We start from the raw sequence: 17,052 nt of genomic DNA on the forward strand, positions 1-17,052 counted from the left end.
GTAAAGCACTCCGTTATCTATCTGTATTGGTGTATACCTCTGTAAAGCGCTCCGTTATGCATCTGTACTGTTGTATACCTCTGTAAAGCGCTCCGTTATGTATCTGTATTGCTGTATACCTCTGTAAAGCGCTCCGTTGCTTTTCTAAGCTAGGTCCACGCTCAATAAATACCATAATAATAAAGGGTCTAGGATTCTCAGCCAGGCCTCCGAGGCAGTCCATCTAAAAATCAAGGAAACTCTTTGTGAACACTACATGAAAACCTCCCCCAAAGACTGAAAACACCACAAAGGATCTGAGGGCTGTTGCAAGGTTCTGTGGCAGACAGAGGCGAGTAACCATTCCTGCCAAGCAGCTCAGCCAACTCCACAGGGCAAGCTGCAAGACTGGGGCTATGCGCGGTGTCAAGGCTCTCCGAGCCTGACTCTGGAAAGCAAAGATAATTTTCAATCCTGTTAGAAAAACTCACATCCCTGAGAGCATATCAGCCCGTACATCTGACAACATCCCCCCTTTTTATTTTTAATCTGTGCTAATTTTTGCAGCTGTGAAAAAGCTCTGAATCGCAGCCGCCGTTAGTGTGAAAATGTAATGAGACTCTATTGTGCAAATTAAAAGTAAAGCAGACTGCAGGGGAAAAAATAGATTGCCCCTTAAATGTGCTGCTCAGGCAAAACCTGGCACTCCGATAGTGTCCAGGTCGGCTCTCCTTGAGGGTACGGGTAAGATAGCTCAGCGGGTTGAGCGCTCACTGCTGTGATCTGCAGGTGGCAGGTTCAAATCCTGACAAGTCCAACTCTGCCTTTCATCATTTTGAGGTTGATAAATGAGTACCAACCTCGGTTGGGATGATGTATGTAATTATGTTCTATGTACAGCGCTCAGGCACAAGCGCTATATAAATCAAATCAATCAATCATTATCACAGGGATTACACGTCTCTTGTGAATTAAATGCGCCCTTCTAACAAGGACACCTCTCCTGATACCTGGGCATCCGCTGTTTTGTATGTGTAACTAGCAGGAGCTATGTTGAGAACGCAATGCTGTTCATCGGACAAAGCATAACAATAGCATCCCGCTTCAGGAGGCTTTATGATTGGAAGATGCTGGGTGAGGGAGAAACAGTAACCATCAAGTAAACGAGCTTTGCGATGGATATGATGATGTGAGTGTAGTGGGGGTAAGGGGGGGTGCCTTCTTCTGCCGCACACACTTAGGTGTCACCTTCATGAAAACAGAGGCACGCAGTCACGTTGAAGCTACACTCTCTCCCTAGCACCTGTACTGGCATATAGGCCCCCTGCTCCTCCCAGGAGAATGATGATATTAAGGAGAAGAATATTATATTTGCACCTAGAGAATCCGCGCCTGGCAATCAGCTTGCCAGGATCCCGGCCTTTATTGCCAGATACAAGCCGGTGTTTGAAGCTGCAGGCCAGCACCTCATCCCACGAGGCTCCATTTCTCCACCTCCCCCCATAAGTGTGCATTCCTCCCTCAGGTCACACTCTCCCTTTGCACTTCCTTACTACTTCTCGGCACCACACTCCACGGGCTCCGTCTTCCATGACCAGCTTCCTGCCTCCTGCAAGCATCTCCCTGCCCATGACATGGACATTGTTGAGGGGCTCTGCTTGGAGCCCTGGCTTCTTTTTCAATGGCGACCCCAAAATGTGATGAGTTGAAGGTTTCATTAATCTTAACCATTGGTAGTGCTCTGGGCAGCCTTCAAACCACTGTTTTTTTACTGTCTGCATCATTGCAGAAGGAACCACCTATATGCTAATCAATCAGGTACTGCCACAGGCAACTGAGTGCAAACTTCCACGACAGGTCCCCTCTGCATGGAAAAACAAGTAACTGCAGACGCGTTTCGTGCTTGTTGGGCCTCATCAGTGAGGTGCAGCTTAGTTTCCTATGGAACAACGAGCAAGGGAGCCATGTCTGGGCATACCCTCTTTGACATATGAAGACAGGTTATAACCACAAAATGTGATGGATGGACGATTTTGAATCAAGCAAATATTGACAGTGCTCTCAGCAACCTTCCAGAGCACTGTATTTTAGGCCATCGCGCAGAAGCGAACCAGCCATATACAAATCTCTCAGGTACCCCCACCAACAAGAGCAGTCCAGTTCAAACTGCCAGACCAGGTCCCCTCTGCATGGAAACACAAGCAACCCTAGAATGTTTTGGGACATTTAAGCCCAGATATGGGCCCCGATCCTACTTGGTATGGAGGTCAACACCTTTTGGCCTACCCTTCACTGATGATGCTCAATGAGGCTGAAACATATCTAGGGTTGCTTACGTCTTGTGCAGAACTGATGTGACCAATAGATTTGGGCTGGACTGCCCCATTAGGGGTGGGGCCAAGCCCTATTTCCATATGGTCTTTGCCTTTCTGTAATGGAATTGCAGGTGACTTAAAAACCTTCCAGCCATCCCTTTTCTGTCACACTGAGTAGGACTAGTATGCACAGACGTGGTTCCCAAGCTTGCCGCTCCTAGAGACCCAAGCCACACCTCACTGATGATGGCTAGTGGGCCTGAAACTTGTCTGGTATTGCTTGTGGTCCTGTGCAAAAGGGATGTGACATAATAGTTCGGGCTGAGCTGCCCCTTTGGAGCTGGACCAAGCCAAATTTCCATAAGGTCTTTCCCCTTCTGTAATGGCTTGGTAGATTGAATAACAATAGTCTGGGTGGGGGGTTGCCCAGAGCTATGCCAGTTTATGTTTCATTCAACATCTTCCAGCCATCACCTTTTTGTTTCCTTTTACATGGCAGACATATATATTTGTTTAATTCTGAACTCATGTCTTAATTTATTTTATGGGCCATGGCACTGCAGGGCAATCCCCTGGGGTGCAAATAGCAATAATACCGCACTCTTCATGCTGGTTCCTTAGAATGTTAAATGTTAAAGGTATTTGTACCGCGCACTGTCACCAACGGAATTGGTCCCCAGGCGCTCTGGCGGATCTGTAAATGATAAGGTGGGGTGGGGTGGGTTAGTAAGGTGAAGAGGGAGTAGGATAGTGAGAGGAGTGGTGTTCTGTTGGCAGCTTCAACTCGGTATACACCAGATGCTGAACTTTTCATTATTGCTTAAATACAAATATCAGGTATTGATTTAGCACTTAGAGGTGGATTCCCTCTTTTTACAGGCACTGCTCAACCCCTCCCTTCCGCCCCGTGGGCGAGTTTCATCCTCCTCCGTGGCATCTCTCTGGGTACCTGGGCTTTAGACCAGTATTTATATTGCCCACAGAGAAACCCCTCCTCTTGGTGCACTTTTATAGCACAGTTATCCATTCATCTCCTGGTACCTGTGACACGGGCCTGGGTGGCTTCTGCGCCAGAACCCATCTAGGCCTACCTGTGCCTAATATGCACGGTCTCTGCTCGTCGTGTACGCCCTCACATTTTACCTCACCTGGTGGCACCTGAGCTTCTTCTAGGGGGCCACCGTTCCCCGCACGCCGAGGACACGCACGCACGCACGCAAGCGCGCCAACGCTTCCCGCTTCCCCATTGGCGCTGGACGCCGCTCTCTCGCGCACCTGTTCTGGTCCCTGGGCCTCGCGCCAGGATGATACTGCGCCGCAGCCGGGAGGCACGCGCACCTAGGTCGCTTCCCTCTCTGCCTCTGTCTGCTCCCGCCCTCCGCTCCCCAAGGCCACGCCCCTCTCCCGTCGGCTCATTGGAAATGCAATGCAATGCTTGCCTTGCAGAGGGGAGCCGCAGCCTGTGCCTGCCCGCCCCCCAGCCCCGCCCGCCTCTCCTTGCTTGCATGGCAATGCGTGTCTGTGCTGTGCAGCCAGTGCTCACTGCAGGCAGGCTGAGGGCTGGAGAACGCTCGGGGTGGGGGCCTGTGTCTGCCGCCGCCCGCTGCAGCTCCCCGCCTACCTCCTCTTGCCTCTTTCTGCTGCTGAGCTTGCCTGGGAGGGAGCCACCTACCCAGACTGGCTGAATGGAGGCTGAAGGTGGCACCGGGGCCCCAGGTGAGGGACCTCTTTTTGACCCACTTTTGCATCCTGGAGGGGGCGGGGGAGGAGGGCGGTGGGGTCAGCCGGGTGAGCTGCCAAGGACGTGCTAAGAGGATTGTGTTGCTGTGTGTAGTAGGCTGCGAGCCGGGTCTGCGTCTGCCAGGGAGGGTGGTGTCTGCCACAGCATCAGCAGAAAGTTTATGCAGCTGAGATGGGTCCCTGGGCAGAAGTACTTGATGCAGCCCTGGGGTGCGCACTGTGATTAAGGCTGATGGTTGGCACTGGAGAGAGGTGTGCCACGCTTTTATAAAGCACTGGCCAGGAAGTCTGCGTCTAACCCTGGCCCCATACCAGCTTCATGTTGGGTTATTATTATTTATTTTATTTTGGGCATTTATTGAGCGTGAATCTAGCTTAGGAGGCTAAGCGTCGTACACCGGCAATTAGATGGTTAAAGTGGGGCAACACCTTTTATATCATAGCATATGTTACTAGTGTCCCATTAAATGGCAGGGGATGGTTAACATTTCTACTTAGTGATTAACGTGTAACCCGAAAGGTGGTTGGAGCGGAACCGTGGCACGCACTGTAAAGGGTGGTCATCGGGACGGGTGCTAGGCTGGGTGGGTTTCCAGGGTGTGAGTCTGGATTTCTTTTTTTACGTTGCGCGAGTATTGGGGTATTTTGTGGTGTGGGTGTCATGTTGCTGACACCCCACCTGTAAAAAAAAGACTGGGACGGTGGTGCTCTGCTGAGGAGGGTGTGGTGGAAGGCTGCAGCGCGGTGCTGGGTTTAGGAATGTGGATTTTGATTTCATGGGCAGTGCTATAGCTGGTACCGACGCCCCTCTCACTCTATAAGGGTGAATGTTAAAAGTGAGGGAAGGGATGCTTGGCAGCAAACAAAAACTAAGGTATCAACCTTGGGAATGGCTCATATGGATAGTTGTGAGGGAGACCACAGCTCAATGAGTTCGGGAGAGGAAGAAGGAAGGCACTAAAGGCATTGGGAACACGAAGGATAGCAAGAAAGATAAAGGGAGAAGTAGAAGTATACATAGAAAATCAAAGAACGACGTAGACATGGAGAGGATAATAAAACAAATAATAAAAAAGACGAATAAATAAAATGAAAGAAAAAATGACAGCAAAGATGCACAGAACTTGCCAGTATTTTGATAGTGAAAATTCAAGGATTGTGGCAGTTAAGGTATAGGGATTGTGCCATTGATGATGCAAGGATGTTGGTAGCCAGGATGCAGGAGAGGTGGCAGTGTAGATGCTGCCATTGTGCCAGACATGATGCAAGAGTTTTGACAGTGGTTTTGCAAGGGTCTTGGTTGTGAGGATTCAGGTATTGTGACAATGAAGATGCAGCATTGAGAAAGTGATGAGCTATGGTCTGCAACAGTAAAGATGCAAGGATTGTGGCAGTGAAGATGGTAGGATTGTGGCAGAGATGATGCAGGGGTTTGACCGTGATCATGCAAGCATTTTTGAAGTGAGAATGTAAGGGCTATGGCAGTGATGATGCAACATAGAGACAGTGATGAGCTAGGGTTTGACAGTACAGATGCATGGATTGCGACAATGAATATGCAGCTATTGCGAGAGCGAAGAGGAAGGAACAGTGGCAGTGAAGACACAGGGAATCTGTGCTGCTCCAGGGCATTGAGGGTTTTTCTGGCCCTGAAGCTGTACTGCAGGGAATGAGAGGGCTCTAGGAACACGAAGGTGGTGTGAATTTGACCACACTTGAAATGGTGATAGGAAAGCAGTGCAGATGAGCAGTTGGACTGGGAAGGTGTTTCAACTGGAGGTTGGGAACATCCCCACTAGGCCAATGCATGCAAAAGGTCAGTAGGGATAGGGAAAAGTCATTTACACTTTTGGGTTACCTGACGTGTGGCGGATTGGTCTATAAAGACATAGGGAGAACTACCAATCTCCATTCGAGGGGGGTCATAGGAAATATGAATATGCTGTGAATTAGGCGAAATTGGGAATGGAAAGGTAATGATTATGCTGTGAAGCATATTTATATTATTTAAGCCTTAGAGCCTATGGGGGGCTGAATTCTGCCTGGAAGCTTGGCATAATGTCCCGAGCGAAGTGAGGACCGTAAAGGAGTACTTAGGGTGACTAATGAGCGCAAATACCTCCCATCAAGTGTACTAAGGTTATTAGTAACTGTGCTTGGGGGTCTGCGAAGTAACTCAGATGTAAGGAAAACAATGAAAATGGTGCCCAGTGGTGCGTTGCCACACAGACGTGCAACCGTGCACTAAGGAAGGCATGGAGGCAAGAACCGGTGCCGCAACACTGAGGGAGAAGGAAGAGCTCTATGCGGGTTGAGGGTTGAGCAGCAAGGGAAGGCACAGGCCCCGGAGGACCAGGGAGAAGGCTGCTGTGTTGGGACACAGCACAGCAGTTCACCGTCTGCCTAGGTTTCCGTCAGCAAGAGTGGCAAGCAGGGGGGGGGTGGTGCTGGGCATGGAAGGGGCAGACTAGCGGGAGGAGGGAGACAGACAGGAGCTTTGAGGAATTCGACTATCCGCATGGGGTGTGTGTTCGCCTGGGCTTTTTGAACATTTTAATTAATTGGAATGATGGTAGACCAACCTTAGGAAAATGTGTTGGGCTAATCCACACATACTTTCCTATGCTCGCATCATGACAAATGCATAGGCCCGTGTACTCTGGGTGGACACAGCCTACAGGTACACTCTGCCCTGTCATATTTAGGTGGAACGTGAAAGCCAGGGGTCCACTATGCCATTTCAGGAAAGTGAAGGACCAAGCTTTCCCCTGCCATGGCGAGCCTGGTTAACTAACAACGGCTCCATGGATCCGCCTGGGTCTTTTGTTAGGCCCTGCAGCTGGTGGCAGTGACTAACATACCAATTAGAGGGTACGACTAACATGCCCACTTAGGGCCTGGCTGCAGAGGTTAACAAAGGAGACAGGGAACCCAACAACCTTTCATATGCAACTGTGTCAACCTGAAGCCAGCTCCCTACCTCAGTATCAATGACAGTGAGCTGTCATGTCTGGCACTGTGTGTTTACAGTAGGCCACCCCGGTGGCGGGACCACATTCATAAGGTATGATAATGTGATTTGCAGGAGCCAGAGAGTCTGGTCTCACTGCAGCTTCAGGGGAGACATGCCACTTTAATCAGGAACTACAGAGAGATCCATTAACCAGAGAGATTGCTTGATCACCTAACAACATGAAGATGGGTGGGACTTAGTATCACACATTTTCTCCCCTTTACCTTTCCAGTTGCAACGTACTCTGGTTATGACCTCATGCATACTGGAGATTGCTGGTAGGGGCCCCAGGATTGGTTAATTAAGGTGGGCTTAGCCTACACCAATCACTGTGGCCCACTTGGCTTTCAAAGAGGGCTGAACCCCTCTTTTGGCAGATCATCTGAAGACTTCACAAGAAGTAAGAAAGAAGAACTCATCCTTGGACCCTGGCTGAAGGTACAGTCTGTCTTACAGCTTCCACCAGTGAACAAAGGACAGGACATCCAAAAAGGGAAGCTAGATCCCCTCCAATAACATCTCCCAGGGGACAGAGGGAGATACAGAACTCAGAGAACCCTCCAGCCACTCCAGAACCAATACCCAGCCAACACACATCGTGCCCTGTTAGGCTCTGCAGCAAACTTCCTGGATATTAAGTGCCAGAAGGTCTCTGAACCTACAACCAAGTACAAGGCAGCTGCCTGTAACACACTCCTCAGCTTTGGGCTGTCTGTCTTAAAGGACATTGAAGAAGCTGGGAGAAGTGCATCCACAAGCATCTACCGACATCGGCCTTAAATGATATTTTCAAGTCAGTCGAGTTCCTCGATCTGCAACCGACAGCAACGCTGACCATTGTCAAGCCGTCATCGCTGAAAGCAACACGAGACGTCTCAACCAGTGCTTCAGAACCACTGAACAGCACTGAGATGATTCCTGACCCCGAACTGCTCTGTAGGACAGCCTGCAGCTTCACTTGCCAAACCGTCTTGCCGCCTGATACCCGCAGCTGATTCCCATCTTGAACATTTTCGCAAAAGCCTGCAAAGCACCGTGAAGCCAGCTCGACCCAGTCGAGCATCATGAGCACCTAAGAGCACCTACAGTGCTGCTGTGGCAACACTCTCAACCTGATTTTTGCTTCTCCATCTTTGGTGACGCTTTGTCCCACTTTTTGCCTCGACTGGACTGATCACTTTATGCTTCCTTTTAGCCTTAAAACTGAAGTCATGCTGCCCATGGGTGACAGGCCAACAGTGCTGAAGTGCTGCTGGAGATCTGTTATCACTGCAGTAGTTGGGCAGGAGATAGTAAAGGGATTTCTTGGTGCCTCAGAATTAAATCTGGTAACGCTTTCAGGAATTTTTACTAGCGAGGCTGACCTCCTTGCTCCCGTTAAATGGGTTCGGCAGCAGGCTCAGCCTTCTGAACCTTGGTTTGATGTTACCCTGAAACATCTACATCTGGAAAAGCGACAGGCAGAACGGAAATTGAGAAATGGCTATAGCGAGCCAGACCGTATGTGGTTACGGCTGGCGACGCTTACTCTCCATAAAGCTGTGGTGGCTGCAAAAAGTAAGTATTATTCTGGGAAAGTGCAGGCGGCCCTCAGCCAGCCCAAGAAATAGTTTGAGCTAGTGCGGTCGCTGTCCTCCCTAGCAGCTGTGAATACAGATGTCACATCATCCCAATAGTTATGTGAGTCTCTTTCCAAGTATTTTATAGATAAAATCACTACCATTTGGGATGCCATCTCCCTCTCAGCTTTGGGTACAAGTGTGGCATCTGTTGCCGACACGGCATCCCCCGCCCCATTGAACAGTGGGCCCTGTTACCACTGTTTATGGTCGAAGACATCAGTAAAGCCACTCTAGGGCTAAAGTTTGCTTTTGAGTTACATCCCATCCCCTTAACTACTTTGAAGAAGATCCTGCCGGACATTGCTCCTTTCCTAACCCAGGCAATTAATCACTCGTGCCAATCAGTGTAAAGACCGGAGGGGGGTGTCTGTACTTCTGCTCTCTATATGGTAGAGGAGAGGCACAGAGAACCCCAGCCAAGATTCTCTATTGTGGTAGCAATGGCCAAGCAATCAAGGCCTAGCTTCTCAGGAGGTGATGCAGGCTGGTTCTTAAGTACAGTGTAGTCCCCAAGCACCCACAAAGGAATGTCTGCACCCTATTAGTTAAAACACAGTCTTTATATAATTAATATTCAAGGTTATGTACAATATCACGATAACTCACTTTGTACTCGGTTATCTATAATGGCAAATATACAGTTCTATGTGGTACCACAATTACTATTAGATCTCTTTAAAGTGCATCAACTGTACGGTTAAATGGCACACAAATCAGTTCGTAACGGAAACCAACAATAGATAGAAGAGGAAAGCAGTTGGTTAGAACAAGTTGCAGAATACTGGCTCTGATACCTAAACACAGTTCTGTGCGGAGATCCCCCCCACCTGGACCACCTGTAGAATAAATATATATCACAAGCCCAGTCCATATATTGTTCACAAGAGACTTTCCAATGGTTCTGCAACCCCAAAGTACCTGGCGTTGCAGCGTTCCTCGTCGGGGAATCGACAGCCCTTCTTGAGTGCCCTCCCTTTAAGGCAGGAGTCACTGGTCGTCGAACGTCCGACGGAGAACAGGGTGAACTACGACAGTGAAGTGGCAGCTTCTTTCCTAGCGGTGCTCGTCGACGGGGAAGCGTAAACGTCCTGCAAGGAAGAGGCATGCGGGGCACCTCAGTGTCAATAGTTCAGGACCGCAAAGAGTTTGAAGAACTGCGGCCCAGCAAGGGCGTCGAGTCATTGGCATCTCAGTGGTCTTTGGGTTGCGGGAAAGCCACCAGCGGATGCTCCTTCACGCATCGACGGCCTGGCCTTCTCCGGCGAGATAAGGCGGGCGGTGGTGCGGATGAGCACGTCCGTGAATCGAAAGTTCTTAGGCAATGGGAGCACCAGGCTCCGGTCGGCGACGGCAGTCGGCGAAAGTGGTGGACAACAGTCCGGGCGCTTCTGCGGCGATTCCGCGGCAGTCCCCGTCTGACCCCTGGTCTGGGTATTCCAAAATGGAGGATACTTAGAGCACCTGTCAAATTCAGCATTGGGCTGCCACCAGCCCATACCCTGCTCTGTGGGCCACATACAGATGCCCAAAGACATACACTAGGGTCACAGGGTTGTAGCCCCACTGATGGGTGCCATAAGGGTATCCCATGGGTCTGTACACCAAACCAAAAGAGAGAGCTGCACCGCCAGGAGTCCCACATGAACTGCTGCAAGGAAAAAACAATAGAACACACGATAAAAGGCAGTAAAGGACAAGGATATGGAGGCCCTGTCTCTCTGATGCATTTCCAGCATCACAGTCGCCCCCCCCCCCACCCAGACTGAGGTTAGGGTGCCTAATCTCCCACGAGATAGACACCTTCTGGAAAGGCCATCTGCATTATCGTGACTCTTGCCTGGTCTATGATCTATGGTGAAGTCTAGCCCTTGCAGGCTAATGGACCACCTGAGCAGTTTCGGGTTCTCACCCTTCATCTGCATAAGCCACTTCAGGGGCTTATGATCTGTTTGGACCTTGAAGTTTGACCCTGTAAGGTAGGGCCTAAAACGCCTAAGGCTCCAAACTATGCTGAAACATTCCTTTTCAACAGTAGCCCACCAAAGTTCTCTACCCTTGAGTTGTCTACTGATGAATATGATAGGATGTTCCCTCCCTTTGTCATCTAACTGGGACAAGACAGCTCCAATTCCAGTGTTGCAGGCATCACTTTGAACAATAAAGGGCTTGCTGTAATCGGGCGCACACAACACAGGTGCCCTACACAGACTTTCTTTCAAGCCATCATAGGCCCTCTGACAATCTTCAGCCCAATTAACCTTCCTAGGCTGTTTGAGTGAAGTCAGAGCTGTCAGGGGTGCAGATATGGTTCCATAGTATGCCATGAAGTTGCAGTAATACCCAGTGAGGACCAAAAAGGCTCTCACCTGGGTTTGAGTAGTGGGAGTCTCCCAGTCCAGTACATCCTGTAGTTTACTGGGGAGAGGTTGGTTTTGACCCCCTCCTACCTCATGACCAAGATATGTGACTTTCCCCTGAGCTATCTGGGACTTGGTGGCCTTGATAGTGAGGTTAGCCCTATTCAAGGCCTGCAACACCTTATCCAGATGTGTCATATGCTCTCCCCAGGTGGAACTGTAGAAGGCAATGTCGTCCAAGTAGGCCACACAAAAGTCCTCCAGCTCACTGAGCGCATGATTGACCAATCTCTGGAAGGTGGCAGGGGCATTCTTCAACCCAAAAGGCATGACCCTAAACTGGTAGAGTCCCTCTGGTGTTGAGAACGCCGTCTTATCCTTTGCATGGTCCGTCAGAGCTATTTGCCAATAGCCTGAGGTAAGGTCAAAGGTGCTCACAAATTTGGCAGCACCTATGGTGTCCACTAGCTCATCAGCCCTGGGCAATGGGTGCGCGTCAGTTTTGGTGATGGCATTGACTCCTCGGTAGTCCACACAGAACCTCCAATCCTTGGTACCTGCATGGGAACTTGTCTTGGGGACAAGGACCACGGGACTGGACCAGGGACTGGTTGAGGGTTCAATAACACCCAGATCCAACATATTGGCGACCTCAGCCTGGATGTGGTTCTTAACGGTGTTTGACATACGGTAGCACCTGCTTTTGATGGGCACACTGTCACCAGTGTCAATTTCGTGCCTACACCACGGTGTAAGGCCTGGTGTCAGTGAAAACAGAGAGGCATACTGCCGGAGCAAAGCCTTGCAGGCCTTCTGCTGCTCTGTCGTCAGATCTGGAGAGAGATGTACTCGCTCCACTGAGCCATCCTGAGGGTTGCTATGCAGCAAATCAGGAAGGGGCTCACTCTCATCCTCTTCTTGCTCTGAAGCTAGCAAGAGACATGAGACTTCTGATCGCCTGTGGAAAGGCTTGAGCCTGTTAACATGGAATACCTGAGGGGCTACCCCCGAGACTCCCATGTCAACCAGATAATTGACTTTGTCCATCTTGGAGATGATCCTGTAGGGTCCAGTCCACTTGTCTGCCAAAGCGCTAGGCTTGGTAGGCTCCATCACAAGGATTTCCTGTCCCAGAGTCCAATCCACTTGCAAGGCTTTAAGGTCATGCCAGTACTTATTCAATTCCTGGCTGGCCTTGAGATTTGCTGTTGCCTGACCCATCATCTGTGTCATCCTCCGTCTGAGGCCTAACACATAGTCCCCCACTTGCTTGGCGGGACCTGGAGGGGTGGCCTGCAAACCTTCTCTGTTCAAGGCAAGGGGCCCCCTCAAAGGATGTCCAAAGAGTAACTCAAAGTGGCTGAAACCAGCACCCTCTTGAGGTACCTCTCTGTAAGCGAACAGCAGGCATGGTAGGAGGAGATCCAATTTCCACCTTAGGGGCTCTTCCAAAGCGCCCAGCATGCCCTTGAGAGTTTTATTAAATCTCTCAACCAGACCATTGGTCTGGGGATGGTAAGAGGTGGAGAACTTGTAGGTTACCCCGCACTCTTTCCACATGGTTTTCATATAACTAGACATGAAGTTGGATCCTCTGTCAGAGACAACATCCTTAGGGAATCCAACAAGGGTGAAAATGCCCAGGAGAGCCCTGGCAACCACCTTGGCAGTAACAGTCCAAAGGGGTATAGCTTCAGGGTACCTGGTGGCATGATCAACCAAGACCAGGATGAACCGATGTCCACCTGAAGAAGTGGGAGGGTCAAGGGGACGGACAATGTTGATGCCCACCCTCTCAAATGGGGTGCCAACCACTGGAAATGGCTGCAGTGGGACACTGACACTGCCTCCAGTCTTGCCCGACCACTGAAAAGTTGGGCAGGTCCTGCAGTGGGACTCCACTTCTACTCCCATCCGAGGCCAGTTTCCTGGTACCAAGATGACCAGCTAAGGGCACCTGATGTGCCAACTGCAGCAGGAAGGGCCTGTAAACCTGGGGTACCACCAACCTCTTGAGGGCACCAGGTTCAGGCTTAGTGGGCTCACTAACAAGGAGCTCAGCATCCCAATAGATCCAGAATGTCCTAGGCACTTCTCCCTGTGCCTGGGACAGGGCCTGTTTCCTCAGGCCCTCGAGAGGGTGGCACTCTCTCTGTCCCTTACAGAAGTCCACCCAGGGGGGTCCCCCTTCAGCCAACAGGCATTGAAGGTCGGGATGGTCCCCTTGGTTGAGAACATCTTCCAGAGGAGTCTTCTGTCTCTTCTCCCTCAGGAGTTGAGTTTGGGTTTTCCACTGGACCCAGCCCATCCGCAGCATGGATCCCAATGGGTGCTGTAGGAACAGCAGGAAGAGAAGACTCACCCTTCACAGAGGTGGCCTTCTTGTTCTTCCGTCTTCTTGCCTTAGGCCTCGCCTTTGGCTCGGGTACTTGACTCACAGCCAGACCCTGTGTCACGTGTGACCTAGTGACTGCAGCAGCAGTCATGGGAGACCATCAGAGATCAACCCCAACTCTACTAGATCATTACCTAACAAAATGTTAGCAGGGACATTGTCCTGAACCAGGACAGGAAGCTTTGCTGTCTTGTCTCCATTCATGAGTGTGACTAAGGCTACAGGCGATAATTTAGGAGGCCCACCAGCTAACCTGGTGGTTCTCAGAGGAGCACCTTCAAAGTCCTCTGGCTTGAGCAGGGTCCTGTTCACCACTGTCATGCTTGCCCCAGTGTCTCTCAAGCCCGTAGAAGGCTGGCCATTCAAGAGGACACTTCTCAAACACCTACGGGTGTTCTGTGGCGTAGTCGCCAGTACTTTCGCGTACTGGTCCCAGGCCCCAAGGGACACTAAGGAAGTCTCTACAGGAGCATCAAAGGTGATTCCTGTAGAGGAGGGGAGGACGGTGGCCTCCACCTCAGACATGGGGTAAGGGTAGCTCAGGCTGACAGCCTGTACTCCAAGTGCCTTACCTTTACACTTGGAGTCACCCTTCTTGTGATCCAGAGCCCCACATTCCCAACAAGTGCCAGGAATGCTGGGTACGGTACTGGAACCACTGGGAGCCTGCTTTGCAGCAAGTGGACCACTACTCTTATTCCCACCTACAGATGACTTATCCCCACTAAATTTTTGGGTGTTAGGAGAGGAAGGTTTTGGTTTATTCGACTGTGATTGCTTTTGGAACTCCTCAGCTTTCTGAGCGGTCCCCTTTTCTTTGTCCTTGTCCTTCCCACTGGAGTCCTTAGGGGATACCTGGTGGGAGACCCACTTGTCAGCCAGCAGCCAGCGTAAAGGGATCCAAAATGTTCTGGTCAGCAACATACTGACGCAACTCTGGTGAACAGGCTTCAGAAAAATGCTCAACAAACAGGTGGGACAGGGACATCATTTGGGGGTCGCCAGAGGTCGCAACTGCGACCTCTGTAAAAAAAAAAAAAAAGTTTTTTTTTCTTTTTTGTAATGCAAGCTCCTGGAGTGGATGGCTTTCATGTTCAGTCCCTTTAAAAAAATTACAAAAAAATAAGAACAGGAGTGCCACAAGTCTAACACTTTCAGCACTGAAACTAAATAAGAAAGATTAGGAATACCAAATAATGTGTCTTTCTGGAATTCTATACAATAATTGCTAGACTCATTAAAGGTTTATTTCAAGGACACATCAGGCGGTGAGTCACTGATTTAGTCTTTTCTTAAACGCCTCAACTCAGCCTTTCATCCTTCTGAGGTCGATAAATGAGTACCGACACAGGTTGGATGATATCGGGTGTATATTTTTTCTATATAAAGCACTTAAGCGTAAGTGCTATATAATAACACATCATTATTATTTGGTCATGGACGTCTGCTTGCTTTCACAGTAATTTGATAATATTGGCCTATACACACTGATCTTAACGCTACATATGGCGATCCATTCTTGCATGAAATGTACATCACATTATAGTGATATCGTAACCATATTTTTTGTAGTGTACAATGCTATGTGATGTCACTTCCTGTTTTGTCAACGGGTGAAAGGTCGTGTTCCATCGCTTCCCGCGATATCACTTCGGGGTGGGGCAAATGACATCACTTCCTGTGATGTCATCAGGGGTCAAGGGTTGTGTGATGTCACTTCCGCTACCCCTGGCATTTTGGTGATACGACGTCCCTGAGATGGGACAATTCAACAAACGTTTTCACTTTGTAACCATCAATCCACCCCATTATGTTCATATGTGCAGCATTCACCTAGTCAACCCAAGACACATTCTCTCTCTTCTTAAAATCCCTGAACCTTTTAAGGTATTGGGTAAGTGTCTTGCCAAACTTGCCAATCAAAGCAGACTTCATGCATTCATACTGATCCCTTTCTTCCACACTCAGTTTCAGATTACAGTCATATCCAGTCTGAGGCACTCTGCTTAACAAACACTTAGCCCAATCTCTTTTATCAACATCATGAATTGCACAAGCCATTTCAAACGCTTCAAACGCTTCAATCCATTGGAGGATATCAGAACCCTCCACAAACACACCAACCAAATCTTTCATAAACTTGGTGGCTGGGGACCTGCCACTCTCAAATGGATTAGCTGAAGTCTCCACTCTACCTTTCTCTAGCTGGATTCCTTGGTGCTCAGTGTCCCTATCTTTGAGTATCACTTGCTGTGCCAACTCCCCTTTCTTCAACTCAGTTTCTGTTGCCAACTTTTTGTATTGAATGGCTAACTGTTCCCGTTGTGGCTCCAATTTTAAAAGTTCAATCTTCAGGGCTTCCCCCTGAAGAGCAGTGCTGGGGTTTGGAACAGAGGCTGCAGGAATGGTGGCAATCCCAGAATCAGATTCAGCAAAAACCCCAGTGGCAGAGTCCTCATTGGTTGCATCCCCCCCTTCAAGAGTTTCAGCATCCGCCTAGTAGTCCTCCAGGGCAGCTATAAACTCAGCCCAAGACTTATCCACAAAGTCTAACTCCCTGGCTTCACAAGCACGCTGGAGAACCTCCAAGCTCATCCTAGTCAATTTACCATTTGCAATAAACTCCATTGCTTGTAATGCAGTTATCTTGTACACAACTAAACCTCAATTTAACAAAGTGCAGATATTTTGTAAGTGGCACAGTTATACACTGATTCTTAAAACCATAAGCATCCCACCGCTGCCACCAGTGTAAAGACCGAAGGGGGATGTCTGTATTTCTGCTCTCTATATGGTAGAGGATAGGCACAGAGGACCCCAGCCAAGATTCTCTATTGTGGTAGCAATGGACAAGCAATCAAGGCCTAGCTTCTCAGGAGGTGATGCAGGCTGGTTCTTAAGTACAGTGTAGTCCCCAAGCACCCACAAAGGAATATCCACACACTGTATTAGTTAAAGCACAGTCTTTATATAATTAACATTCAAGGTTATGTACAATATCACGATAACTCACTTTGTACTCGGTTATCTATAATGGCAAATATACAGTTCTACGTGGTACCACAATTACTATTAGATCTCTTTAAAGTGCCTTAACTGTACGGTGAAATGGCACACAAATCAGTTTGTAACAGAAACCAACAATAGATATAAGAGGAAGTGGCAGAATACTGGCCCCGATACCTAGACACAGTTCTGTGTGGAGATCCCCCCACCTGGGCAACCTGTAGAATAAAGATATGTCACAAGCCCAGTCCATATATTGTTCACAAGAGACTTTCCAATAGTTCTGCAATCCCAAAGTACCTGGCGTTGTAGCGTTCCTCGTTGGGGAATCGACGGCCCTTCTTGAGTGCCCTTCCTTTAAGGCAGGAGTCACGTGTCATCGAACGTCCGATGGAGAACAGGGTGAACTACGATGGTGAATTGGCAGCTTCTTTCCTAGCAGTGCTCGTCGACGGGGAAGCCTAAATGTCCTGCAAGGAAGAGGCGTGCGTGGCACCTCGGTGTCAATAGTTCAGGACCGCAAAGAGTTTGAAGAACTGTGGCCCAGCGAGGGCGTTGAGTCGTCAGCGTCTCTGTGGTCTTTAGGTGGCGGGAAAGCCACCGTCGGATGCTCCTCGGCGCGTTG

General features: G+C 49.4%; 1 protein-coding gene across 1 annotated transcript in view; it reads left to right on the forward strand.

Annotated features, from left to right (window-relative positions):
* Positions 1-3,777: 3,777 nt before the first annotated feature.
* DBNDD1 (dysbindin domain containing 1) overlaps positions 3,778-17,052 on the forward strand; it is a 327,904-nt gene continuing 314,629 nt past the window's right edge. Inside the window, exon 1 of the mRNA XM_069635553.1 lies at positions 3,778-4,010. Coding sequence (XP_069491654.1) covers positions 3,980-4,010 — 31 coding nt within the window. The 5' untranslated portion in view covers positions 3,778-3,979. The remainder of the gene's footprint in view (positions 4,011-17,052) is intronic.

This window comes from Ambystoma mexicanum, chromosome 1q (assembly GCF_040938575.1).
Source record: "Ambystoma mexicanum isolate Mex_15411 chromosome 1q, UKY_AmexF1_1, whole genome shotgun sequence".
NCBI lineage: Eukaryota > Metazoa > Chordata > Amphibia > Caudata > Ambystomatidae > Ambystoma > Ambystoma mexicanum.